Source organism: Pseudorasbora parva, chromosome 2 (genome assembly GCF_024679245.1).
Source record: "Pseudorasbora parva isolate DD20220531a chromosome 2, ASM2467924v1, whole genome shotgun sequence".
NCBI classification, from domain to species: domain Eukaryota; kingdom Metazoa; phylum Chordata; class Actinopteri; order Cypriniformes; family Gobionidae; genus Pseudorasbora; species Pseudorasbora parva.
Genome location: NC_090173.1, coordinates 44,981,830 through 44,996,019, shown reverse-complemented (window position 1 = coordinate 44,996,019; position 14,190 = coordinate 44,981,830). Strand labels below are relative to the sequence as shown.

General features: G+C 38.9%; 1 protein-coding gene across 1 annotated transcript in view; it reads left to right on the top strand.

Moving 5' to 3' along the window:
• The first annotated feature begins 1,232 nt into the window (after window positions 1–1,232).
• LOC137045063 (voltage-dependent T-type calcium channel subunit alpha-1H-like) overlaps window positions 1,233–14,190 on the top strand; it is a 55,442-nt gene continuing 42,484 nt past the window's right edge. Inside the window, exons 1-3 of the mRNA XM_067421525.1 lie at window positions 1,233–1,463; window positions 6,980–7,113; window positions 7,458–7,555. Coding sequence (XP_067277626.1) covers window positions 1,371–1,463; window positions 6,980–7,113; window positions 7,458–7,555 — 325 coding nt within the window. The 5' untranslated portion in view covers window positions 1,233–1,370. The remainder of the gene's footprint in view (window positions 1,464–6,979; window positions 7,114–7,457; window positions 7,556–14,190) is intronic.

Here is a 14,190-nt window from a genome sequence, read left to right as displayed (position 1 = left end):
GAAGAATTCCATTGTTCCATTATCATGACTGATGACGAGGGACAAGTGGGAAGACCTCAAAATTCAATCTTTTACCTGACACCCGGTCCAGGTGAAGAGATTGGTGGCGAGGTGAAAGAGAGCTCTCAGGCACGGGGGTCCGGGGCTCAGGACCCCACTCCGGATTTGGTCCCGGATGAGGAGGAGCAACCCCCCTACCCATTTTTTGCACCCGTGGTGTTCTGTATGAAGCAGATCACTCGTATACGGAGCTGGTGTCTGAGGATGGTTTCCAACCCATATCCTTTAATTAATGTTTTTATGTGCAACTACTATTTAGCAGTCAGGTTTACACCGATGGTTGTGGCATTAATACACAATGGTTTAATCCAAATAGAATTATATTATTATATTAATTTACAATATATAGGCCTACACATTCATTATTAATCTTATGCCTAATCTGATGAAAATGGCTTTGTTAATATTTCTTGTTCGTTAAAGCCAACATTATGAATCACATAGGGATATTTCCAGTTAAAAATTGCAAAATTAGACAAAAGTTTATTCATTTGCCTATTTTTTTTCCTTTTGTTTAACATTTCTGACTTAAAGCAGCAGCTGTCAAACATTAATTTTTAGTTTAGCTGCTTACATTTATCTTACTTGACGTTGAGTTGCTGCTAAAATTTACGCTCAGCCTCAGCAGTTTCTGTGTGACCATAAAGCCTGCCTACTCTGATTTGATTGTTTTTATCAAATATTTTGACATTGACGAGCGGTGACAGACCAATGACGCTCAGATTTACACGCACGCGCGTGCGCGCGCACACACACACACACACACACACACACACACACACACACACACACACACACACACACACCTGCGGACTGGAGACAGACTAAAAAAAACGGTTTTAAGGGGGGCTGAGGCATAAGTTTAGGGGGGCTGAAGCCCCCCCTAGAAAGGGCCTAGCAACGCCCATGCTCCAGACCTTTAACTAATTTGACTTTATTTTCATTTAAAGATCTTTGCTTATGTTTTGGCATTGAGGAAACTAAAATGAAAAGAGAAAAATGTTAAACTTTATTTAATCTGTAAATAATAGGCTTTGCACTCCTTAATCATACTTTAGGGAAGGAAGGTTTTGCAATAATGTCCTTGAATGTGCAATTCCATAGTGTTGTTTGCTCCCCCTGTTTGTTAAACTAATTTGCTCTCAGTAAAGGATAACAAAATCAATATTGGTTTTACTATCTATGTATCTTTGTTCCATAGAGAAATATTTATTTGCAATTGACTGAACACAATCCAGAAAAAACATGACTGTTATGATCTCTGTGATGTTTTCCCTTGACTCTCGTGCACATGGTTTGAACGTGTGAGCATGCTGGTGATTCTGTTAAACTGTGTGACTCTGGGCATGTACAAGCCATGTGAGGACCTCAATTGCCAGTCTCAGAGGTGTGACAGCTTACAGGTAAGTCTCACTCCATTATTCTATGAGAGATAATATGAAAAAGCATCTTCAAACATAATTCGAAGATATATCAAAAATATATAGTATTATTAGTAAATAAAATATATATAGTATTCCGTAAAGGTTATGGGTAGATAGTAGATATTAAGTTGTGTGTATATATAAGCAGGGCTCGATTTGACAGAAAGCATCCCCTCTGTAAAACAAACATCTCCCTTTACATTAATAATGTTTATTATGTAAAACTTATCATGAAGGTTAAATATAAAAATGTTCTACAAAATTTAAATAACAGCAATTGGTGTTAGAGAGAGAGAGTAAGTTTGCACTCATTCATTTTCATCTTTACCTTCCATTTTTAGAGCTTTGGAGCACTGAAAAAGTAAAAAAAAAAAAAAAATCATTATTTATATATATATATATATATAATGTTGTGTTTAGAACAGGCTGGACGCAGTGCGGTAAACCCCCTGTTGTTCTAACTGGAAACCACTGCTTCACAGGGCTTATTGCTTAAAAATAAATATATATATTTTTAAATAAAATAAACACAGCAACAAAAAATGAATGATATTGATAAAAAATACTAGGCTCTAAGCATCTTCGGTAGACCCAAGTCCAACTCGGGAGCTTTTCCAATCCTATCCACAACTTTCCTGCAAGTCTTAGTGGGCGTTGCTATGACATTCGATACTTCCGGTTGACGGTGTCATGACATCCTGTCCCCCTGTGAAATCGTGTCCGCAAGGACCCCAAGAGCGATTCTATTGGCTGAAAGAAATTTTAATAGGTAATCTGTTCAGAGCCTGATTACAATTCTTACACAATCGCGTTTTGATTTTTGCTGTTTAAATTGTGTTAAAATAGTCTTTAATGTCTTACAAAGCATATGTTTTATATATTAGTAGAATATAACTGAAGCTTTAAGGGCTTATATAAGTATATAATTCAGAACATGTTTTTGCTCCCATTATAGCAATCGATTAAATATTTTAAATAAATGTTTTGCGTGTGTACTTATTACGGCAATGAATTCATAGTTTATTAGTTTATTATTTAGTTATTTTTAAACAATTAGTTGTCCAGAACCATGTATAACAACTTTTGATCAGGCATTTAAAACCGCTACCAGCGGACACGATTTCACAGGGGGACAGGATTTGTCATGACAACGGTATCTCAGTTCCGGTTTAGCACACTTAACAGTTATGCTGCGTTCACACCAGATGCGAGTGATGCGAATAAATAGTGCAATTCGTGCGAAGTTGGACGCGTAAACATTTTGAATCCATTCGCATCATTCACTACACAACAGACGCGAATTTGCGTCATGGGAGGGGCTTCTGCCAGGCAGCGGCAGTCGTCAGAAGGACTAGTCAAGTTAAGGCTGCTCTCGCCGGGGTTAATGAGCGCTGAGCGCCGGTCTCTCACCTCCGAAACCTTGCTTCCATAAACCATGCAACATAAACGGGCGCGTTTGACATGTTGCTAGCACCCTACGCACTCCATTCAATGGCCAACGAGCTTCAAATAAACTCAGAATTGTGATGTAGAAGTAATATTTGTATTTTAATATTTGTAATTGTTGAAATCATGTCAGACATTGTCAGTAGACTTTTTTTTAATCAACATGAAGAGATGCATGAACTTCAATGAATTTAAATGCATTGTAATAAAAATTTACATTTCATTGCTGTTAATGTAATTATTGAGTTTATATATTAGTTTAACCTATTTGAAATACTGCAGTAAAACTGTATAATTTTTTGCAAGGGGTATGTTTATTGTTTTCAATAATTTACAGATTCAATGTGTAGCAAGACTGCTCTAACAGCCTAACGTTACTATCCAAATAGAGACCGGTGTAGTGCCGAATTCTGACCCTGCCAGATTATTACCCCCCTACTATTGGTAGGTTTAGGGTTAATTGTGGGGGAGGGGTTAGGATTAGAGGTGGGGTTAGGATTAGGCAATCAGGTAGTGACTTCAATGAGGGGGGTAATAATTTGGCAGGGGGTCAAAATTCGGCACAACACTTGTACTCCCGCGGGACCAGGCACAACAGAGTGCGGCGCGGGATAATATTTGATGGGTGAATGCGGATGCGGGTGAACAAAATAAATAACTAGAAACAAATAAACCTTTATTTATAATAAAATAAAATCGATTTACAGGCGCATGGACGGAAGGAAACTCTCGCGTGGTTCATAGGAACAGCCAAGCCTACACAGTGGCAATAACTCAGTTGAACCGCTTAGTGCTACAGATATTAGTAAGTTCATGTAAGATAGTCAGATCCATGCGACCATCTGGGACATGTGATCATTTTGCCTAAAGCGTTTTTATAAAAGTCTACTCCTGAATCCTGATAATACAACCAACGATTAGCAAATAACAGTACAGACTAACGTAAACCGGAAGTTCGTTACCGGCTCGTTCTACGTTGCCAGTTCGGGAAAGTTGTGGATATATTACAGTTTTTTTTTTTATTGTGAATACTAGTGAGGTCAATTCAAAACACTGTTACAAAAACCTCTTATTGGGATTCAGGAATTATTTATTCTTTCCATATAAACCATATAAAAACATACATGGTTTATATGGAAAGACTATACAACCATATAAAAATGCACAAGGTTTTCTGTGAGTTATGTTTAGGGAGAGCCTGAGTGCGGATTGAAAATATGAGTAGCTCAGTATATAAACCATTACACCTAATCTAAGGATTTAAAAGCAAGTGTGTTTTTAACAACATGGGAGTTGGCCAAACACGGTTTGGTTGGTGGGTCCCCCTCGATTGAAATCCCGGGTGCACTGCAGTAGGCCTATGATCAAAAAGGACCCTTTCACTTTCACGATTAAAGTGGCAGAGGCTATTTTTTTGCCTTGTTTTAGTCTAGACTTTAGCTGGATAGCTTTTAGACATCTTTTTAAACACAAAATTGCTTGCTGTGTCAGTTTATCCATATTTTTCTCAATTTTAAACCTAACAAACTTTCCTTGTCTGCATGATATTTATGGGTTTGATGTGTGCATCATGGTATAGTTAATAAACTAATACTAAAACAATAAATAAAATGAAAGATTTTATATTATATTATATATATATATATATATATATATATATATATATATATATATATATATATATATATATATATATATATATATATATATATATATATATATATATATATATATATATATATATATATATATATATATATATATATATATAATTTTATTTCAGCTAGTTGGTAAGGCAGCATTAACATGTATAAAAATGAAAATTATGAAAAACTATATAAATGTTTTTAAAAAAATATTAAAATAACAAAATGACAAAACAAGATTACTAATACTGAAATAAAAAAAATATATGGATAAAAATGTTGACAAAATATTAATAACACTATAATAATATCTAATTGATATTAAACACTGGTGTTGATTATATGTCCAAAATACTTTTTGGGGCTGCTATACATCAACATTTCCATTTTAGTCTTAAACGATTTGGTAACCTTTATTTTATTATGTTTGTGCCCAATGTTTGTTTTAGGACTGTCCCACCGTAGAGAGTTGGCGTTTAGCCCATGTTTTGTGGCACGCACAGATTTAGGGGTCACTGGAACCTTTGCCAGATATCAGAGACTGAAGCATTTTGCTTCTTTAGTTTTGTGATTCTCTGTAATCTAGCCCACGCTCCCACCAAAGTAAGCTGGGTTGTATGTATGGTACTGTGGGAAATTTTTATGTCCAGAAGAACCTGACATTAGCATCAGCAGGATTTAGAAGATTGGGTCGGCTGAGGCCAGAGCTGAATATACTACACAACATGAATCATAGCTGATCTTCTTGCTCTCTCTCTCCCTGTAAAATGCTCAAATTGTGCATAAAAAATAAAAATGACAGCTCCATTGAGGAGCATTCACAAGCCCAATGGAGCTGTCATTTTTATTTTTCATGGCAGAAGAGACCTTGAGAAGTATGTGGAGGAGTTCATCGGCATTAGACACCTCGCCACAAGCGATGACATCACACTGATGGAGGGGTTCTGGGTTGGACTTGATGAGGAGATCTGGCTTGCGATGCCCAGAGAAACCTCCTGCCTGTGATGAAGAAGAGGATTCTGCTGACACGCACTCTACATCCGTCACCTCCCCAGAGCCAGACCCCAGACCACCAATGATACACAGCTGTTTCCCGTCACAAAGATCATGCCTGGACTGATGCTCACTATGGAGCCAGAGCAAGCAACCTCATCCATCCCGGAGTAAATGTCTAAGGACTGGACTGACCAGGTGTGTGAGCCGCCCATAACATCTGTGCCAGTGAGATTATTAGTGAAGCTGGATAAAGAGGGATGGCTGATTGACTGAGATACTGAGGTAGTGCTTCCCACCCTACCCACCCAAGAACCATCCTCACCACTTCCTGCAATAATGTGTGTTCATTGCCGCTGGTCCTGGCCAGCACTAAGCTTGTTTTATCACCCTGTGTCAGATCTGTGTTACTGTCACTGACACCGCCCAGCCTCTCTCTCAATTCCACTACAAAATTCAGTTAGTCCGTCAGCCTCGCTTCTGCTGGTTCTCTTCAGCCCCTCGTCTTCTCTAATTCAATACTGTCTGGAAAGCCTTGGGTCTTCTGTGCTCCAGCACCATCCATAAGGTAGTAGATCCTATGAAGTCCCCCCGTCCCACAACGGTCCTTCAGGCCTTCAGCTACACATAACCCCTTCAGCTTTTAGTGTCACCAGTCCTCTGGTGCTGTGATTCTACCTCAGATGCTCAGTCTCCAGTGCCATTGGTGTCGCTCGGTCCTATCTGCTTTCAATCTGTGCCCTGATCTCCACTTCTAAGGGCTGTCAACAGTCAAGACACCACCATGGCTCCTTCCTCCATCAACTCCACCTTGGGTTGTCATCTAGGTCCTTCCACCATCCACTCCTCCATGGCTTCTTTCACTGTCTGGTTCATCCTATCTGCTCCCCTACCGGTTCACACCACCTCGCCGGTCCCTTGTCCACCTCCAGAACCTCCTCCATTCTACCCTCAATCAAGTCATCATGGCGCGACTTTCCCGAGAGTTGGTGTTCACTTTCTGTTTCATTTTCATGGACTTTCAGTTAATTTTTCTTCCGTTACCTAGTCCTTTATCACTTTGAAGTTCCTCCTTATGTTTAGGTCATTGTTAGGTATTGTGTGAAACATGCTGTTACATTACCTTGCATATGGATTACCTGAGTTTTATTGATAATTCATTGGAACCTTGGACTTTTTGGTTTTCATCACCATACAGCATTGCCTGTATACAGCCCGTAAAGGGACATTTCCCTTTCACAAAGATTGCAATACTTTTGCAATATAATAACATTTTCTAAGCAAATGCAAAAGCATTGAAATATAATTAGTTCATGTAAATAGTTTCTCCCATTTTATGTTCTGCCTCCTACAGAATGTAAAATGTCTGTCCTTCTATATGTTTGATATTAATGTGTTTTTTGTCCACAGGCATTTGATGACTGCATCTACGCTTTTTTTGCAATAGAGATGGTCATCAAAATGATAGCCCTGGGCGTTTTTGGAACCAATTCATACCTTGGTGACACATGGAACCGCCTCGATTTCTCGATTGTCATGGCAGGGTGAGGAATCCTGTCTCTCTTCTCTCTTCTCACTCATGCATTCAGCCATTATCACTACGGGAATGCTAAGGGACCCGCCACTCGATTTACAGGCTGTCAGTTGGGAAATAGAATTACTGTGAGATTTCCCGGGGCACCGATTCATTAACCATTTAAAAAAGCCTTTTTCTTTGTTGTTAAAAATGACCTTTAAATTGACACAAGTGATGAATGCATCAAGACTTCTCTTTTTAAACAACTTTTCTTTCATTATCCTCACATAAGATCGACAAAAAGAAAGGTTATAGAGATTGACCTTTAGTATCTGACGCTTGCAGTAGTTTACTCTATTCTGCTTCCTCTAGGATGTTGGAGTATTTGCTTGATGGTCATAACGCCGGCCTGTCAGCCATCCGCACTGTGCGAGTGCTCAGGCCCCTGCGAGCCATCAACAGAGTACCTAGTAAGTGTCTTTCATGCTGATAAATCCTGATAAAGTGATGTATTTATGGTCATTGATTGATTCAAGATGGTTTAAACATATTGATCAACCAGGTTAAGTCGACTAGGTAACTTTGGCCGAGCTGCTGGGAACCATGTATGGTGTTTAGTCACATGACATTTACGGCTCAGCGATTGGCTTAAAACATGGCATATTTCAGTTTGTCTATTTCTGGGAAAATATTTCTCTATTCATTTTTTTTCTTCTATTAAATATAAAACAAAGGAGAAGCCTAAAAAAGGCTTGAAGCCTGGCCCTAGGGTGTTTGTTCTCATTGATATTTTGTTGTCGAAGCTTGTACTATTTTTTCATGAAAGTTGCATTGATACATGTATTTTGGCTTTAATATTTGTATTGTGTGGTAACAGTTTTATAAAAGCAGTAAGCCCTGTGAAGCCGTAGTTTACAGTGAATTTATAATAACTAGGGGGTTTAAGGCACTCCGTGGACAACGGAACACCCCTTAGCTGTTATAATTCACTGTAAACCACAGCTTCTTGGAGCTTATTGCTTTAATTTATTCCTGTGATGGTAAAACTGAATTGTCAGCATCATTTCAATAGTATAAAAGTCTGGCCAGGTAGACTTGCCATGTGCTCCTCCTAGATCATTTATTAGTTTTTGTTCACTGAAATGTCTTGTAAAGATATTTTTGCAGTGTTTCATCATTAGAACAATCCAAAACCCTCACAGCCTCGCTTTCATTCCCGATAAAGATGGCACTGTTGTAAATAAGGACTATAAGCAGGATAAACCATGACTAGCTGTGCATTGAACGATTTGAATGCACCCCTTTTTGGTGGTTCTTTGTCTGCATTGTGCATTTAAATACGTTAATGCATAACTAGCTGTGGATTATCCCTTACTTATTATCAATGTTGAAAACAGTAATTCTGCTTAATATTTTTGTGGAAACCCTGATACATTTACATTGAGTAGAATGTTCAAAAGAATAGCTTCTATTTAAACTAGATTTTTTTTGTAACAATGTCACTTATGTTCAGATTAATGCATCCTTGCTGAATAAAAGTACATTTATTTTTAAACAATGTATATAGTACACTTATAGTTATGTATATGCATATAGGTTTTAAAATCTTGACTTATATAAGTCTTGATTTATATCAAATGTTTTGAAACCCTTCAAAAACAAAACAAAAAAAACAAACAAACTCCACATTTGTTTTTTTGTAGGTAGCATACATTTTATGCACTTGAATTTGAATTGAAGATTCCCTGGGCAATGCACTCACTACTAAACTAGAGGGTGGATTGAGACACCCCTGGAGCTGTAGATTTTAAGCATGAGTAAGCCTGTTCTGCCACATCAGCTTTAATGACTTTGCTGTTGCCCAGATGGAAGACGAGATTCCGTGATTTATTTTGTCTCGGTGGAGTGTTGCCGCCAGCAGAAGTTCTTTTAGTATGGACTGATATTACTATTTGCTGGTGTGAATTGTGGATGTTAGTTTGAGTACATGTGGGCATCTATTTTATATTTTTTATTGCGGACATACCATCGCACACATCTGAAGCTGTAATTCAAATAATAAGAAATGCGTAGCGGAGTGATTCTCTATCTCCCCTCTATCTGTTTACATGAAAGCGAGTTAGCATATTCATCCTCTTTCACTTTGTGACTGCGCATTTCTCTATGGAGCTCATTAGAGTGTCCGAGCAACACTGTGGCTCCACACTGTCTTTGGCGGGAGGGATGCAGGCCAGCGACAAGATGTCCACAATAAAACAAGCCCATTTAAGGCCCTCTCCTCCCCATTTGATGGAGTATTTCTGTGTCAAAAATACTCCTTCCGGTTTCTCACAAGTTTCGGAGAGTTTTTTTTGAGTATGGCTCGGCTTGAGGTTACTAGAGCGGAAGGTCCTTGTATGGGCCGTACGGGCTCTTCTCCCGGTAGGGTGCGCACACACGTGACTAGAGCGAGAGAGGAAATGCACGCCCATACACTCCCGCCGCGCTCCACTTTATTCCTATCTGTGACATCAAGCGACTTCAACGCTTCAGCACAGCAAGTCACTGCTGTCAGGACTTCACCAAATCATATCAAAGAAGTGTGTTTTTGACGGAGCGGTCCCAGCGATAAAGGTTCGGTCCTGCTTTGGAAGCAGCCGGTTAGTAAAACTGCTTCAAATGTCTATGCTGTTGTCGCGTGAGTAAACATCAGTAAATGACACGATCGCGTGCTTCGTCATTCAAATGAGTTAACGGACTCCATTGTTTGTATAACGTTACGCTAGTCTGACGTGCAAAACCGTTTTGCTTGCTACTGCTAAGGTTTAGTCGCATACAATAGTCCATAAACCGAATCATGTCCTCATAAACTGCGAGTAAACACACACAAATGTTGACAGGCCACTAAATACAGTATACCACAGAGACGGACGTCCTCCTGCTGTTGTTTCTCCTGTTCAATTTATTTCAGCCTGGATCACATCAGCCTGGATATATCTATTAGCTGAGCTGGATAGCCATGAGTTTCTCCACGCTTGAGGACGTCACCGCTTTGTGCTCTCGTCATTCTTTAGCTCCGCCCACTCTACGCCTCCAGGCGCACGTTTTTTTCCGGAAAGACTCGGTACAGCCCATATTTCTTTCATAAATATAATAAAACTAAAGACTTTTCGGAGATATGAAGGATGCAATACTACTCTATAGGTTGCGTAAAGGTTGCGGGAGCCCCGTGCAGGTCGGCTGCTTGGATTCTGAACTTTAGGAACCTGCCAAAATCTCTTTGGGAAATCTAGATTGGAGATGTTAAGAAATTAGCAGGCAGTGTCAGCGATCAAGACAAGGACATTGTCCCCAGGTTGAAACTCACAGGGTTGTGCAGGCTGGTCACACAGGCGTTGTTGGGCCTGCTGGGCCTCAAGCAGATGTTCCTTTACCAGAGGCATTACTTTGTCAATTCTCTACCCTAATGTTGCGGACATGCTCAATGACAGAGCGATGTCCTTGGCGATGTCCACTAGTCCTTTAGGTTGGTGTCTAAAGAGCCATTCAAAGGGGGTGAAAAAAGTGGAAGCCTGGGGTACTTCCCTTATTCCAAAGAGCACATACAGCAGCATCCGGTCCCAGCCACACCAATCTTATTAAACCGCTCAGCTGCTCCGTATGTATTGCCAGGGTCAACTGATGTCGGGACGATGGTTGTCTGTCACAGAAAACATATATGTTCCTAATTCTGAGTATCAGATTTTTTGTCTAGGCCTACTTTATTCTTTCCCTGCCATTGACTGAACTTTCCAGCTATCCATGTTTTGACTGTTATAGTGTATTACACTATTAGATATTTTCTGAAGGAGTACAGAATCTCCAGATAAAAAAAAGGATGCACAAGGCATACATCTTTAGGCATATAAAGGTATAAATCAAGTATATCAAAAATAAATAGGAGTATAGTAGTAAGTGCAAAAATAATATAAATAGTAAACAATAAGTATGATGATATTTTCACTTAAAGAAAACTTACAAGTATACTTAGTATAAAACTACTAAAGTCTTCATAGTGTACTTTCATAAACAAAAAAAGTACTAGTATTAAAGGTCATGGCATGAAATTTTAATTTTATGGGGTTTTTCAACATTAATATGAGTCCCCCAAGCCTGAATATTGTCCCCAAGTGGCTAGAAATTTTGATTGGTGTAAACAGAGTTCTAGCTGTCTTTCTCTGCCTTTGAGAAAATGAGAGCCATCTTGAATTCTCCTGTTATGACGTCATACCAGGAAAGTATGACGTCTCTGGAAAGTCCTCCCCTTCCCCTGCTTTGACCGCCCAGAGAATTAGTAGAGGATGGATTCAGTTTATCAGTCGCAATGTCAGCAGCTCAGGCTTTACAATATGGATTCCACAGCACCGCCACAAACTGTGAGTAACATAGTTCATTAAAAGAACACTCCACTTTTTTTGAAAATGGGCTCATTTTCCAAGTCTCTTACGCCACATTCACACGGGGCGTAGGCGTTAACGCTTCCCATTTACTTTGAATGGGTGACATCATCCGTTGCCGAACTGAATTGTGGGTTCCGTCGCGGCACTTCACTCGTGTTGCAAGCGGCAGAAGTTGAAGAATTCTCAACTTTTCAAGCGCCAGCGCAGGCGTCATCCAATCAGATCGCCGTATGCAAATATCCTACAGCAGACGCTAGCCAATTGCGTTCATTACTGCTCCGTGAACCATCCAGACCATAGACCGTTAAAAATCCAGACGCAGCTCCTGGACCACTACGTGATATTCTTCCCGCTGTCGGCGCTTTTTCTGGATTTAATGTACTTAACAGCTTCGTGCACCTGTGCAGTGCGCTGACAACAACTACACGGGCAATCGCACTCGCACAAACAACCAAAAAAGGCGCTTTTTTGTGTTGTGTTTTGGTCCAAGCGGCAAGTTAATGTGATTGGCTGTTGTCAATATGACGATCGCGTCAGCACCCAGCTTCAGCCACGCCCTCCGTCAAGCGTTAACGCCTACGCTCCGTGTGAATGCGGCGTTAGAGTTAAACAGTCAAGTTTTACCGTTTTTTTAATCCATTCAGCCGATCTCTGTATCTGGCGGTAGCACTTTTAGCATTGCTTAGCAAATCATATTAGACCATCAGCATTGCTCTCAAAAATGACCAAAGACTTTCAATATTTTTCCTTTTTGACTCTTCTATAGTTACATTGTGTACTAAGACCAATGAAAAATGAAAAGTAATTTTTTATAAGAAAAAAAAGCTATAAGACTGTTATAGCTAAGAACTATTTTCTCACGTTTTGCCCGTCAGACTAGTATTTACATAGAACAACAATGGAATAGTAGCAATTTGTGTAAACAAAAGGTTTGATATGAAATAATTCATTTAGTTCAACACCTATAGTGATCTGTAAACAAATGTATTTAAACACACACCATACATTGCATTCTCCATTGATAAATTTGTGAATAAATTCCGAAATTTGTGAGAAACCGGAAGTAGTATTTTTGACACAGAAATACTCCATCAAACGTCCAACTTTTTTTTTGAAACGTTGTACATGTTTAGCATGGAAATCCAATTCTTTAACAGTGTAAAAAGCTCAGTATGCATAAAACAGCATGTCATACCCCTTTAAAAATGTACATCCTCTACCTAAAGTTGTGCAAAACTCCAAAAAAGCATACCTATACATGTATTTCACTGCTGTTTCTAGCTGAAATGAGCACTAGTAGCAAATACCAACAACTTCATTTCCACTCTTTAAACATATTTCCGACCAACCAATGTAATAATATATTGCCAGATTCACATTCATCTGTTTCAGAGGAAATTAAGCACTTTAAGCACCACTTAATGGACGTTCCACTTTGAAAGTGTTGCAAAATGCCACAGGCATATTTTTCCAATGACTTTGTCCCAGACAGTCATCTAATTAATGTTTGTCCAAATTATATTTCACTTCTAAAAAAGAGTATTTGAGAGTTCACTTTGGAGAGACCATTAATGATGATCAGTATAGTTTAGTCTTAATCAATTCTAACATGAAATCTTTTATTAAACATTCTTGCCGTTTTTAGTAATCACAGGTTAGAATAAAGTCATATAATGTCATATTTAATGTGTCAACTGTGTGTAATAAAAACAAAATTAGACGCATGCTACTTTGACAGCCATTGTTTGTATACTTTAGGACAGTGTAATATATTTAACTGCCTGAAAGTTCTGATGTGAGTTTATATTAGCATGTGAAATGCATTCCATAAGCTTTTCCTGTTATAATTCTCAGCACTAAACTACAATTCTGTATCCACGCTCAAGAGAATGTGAGTGTTCCTTGCCTGTGACAAGCAATGATGTTGTCAGGGCATTGCTACTTGGTAGCTAAGGTGTCGTGGGTGGGTTGCTAATGTGTTCTGACTGGTTATTAACACATTGCTATGAGGTTGCTAGCATAGATTTGTATATGTTAATTCCACATTTGACTGATCCAGATTTGTCTGTGGGCCCGCCATCTTAGAACAGGTAACGTGTCGCCACTCACAATAAGTATCGATGATGCCACAACATTGTTCAGCTTCTTGAAATTTAAATTCCCCAAGAAATTCAATAATCTTGCTCAGGTGAGACTGTGTTGGTTTGTGTTTTGATTGGTTAGTTTGTGTTGACCATTCCATTATGGTGGCCCATAGAAATGATGGCTAATGAGGCATCTAGGTGTGTGTGTGTGTGTGTGTGTGTGTGTGTGTGTGTGTGTGTGTGTGTGTGTGTGTGTGGTGGCTAGGGTTTACGCTGTGTCGTTACTATGTTGTTCTGAGTGGTGGTTAGCTTTTATTAGTGGTTGTGAAAACCTTCATTGGAGGATAATGGATAATTTTGTATTAAATTTAGGGCAGCAACTATTTACCAAGTGTAAATAGCAACTAGATTTTATTTACAATAAGTGAAAATAACATTTTTCTGAGCTATAGATCATATTTTCACTAAGTGCAAATATATGTAGATGCTATTTACTAAGGGAAATAGCATACTAAGTGAAAATAGTGATATATTCTATTTACACCATTTAAAAGTAGCAGTTATTTGCAATATTTGTAAACAGTAATTATATGCAGTTTATAT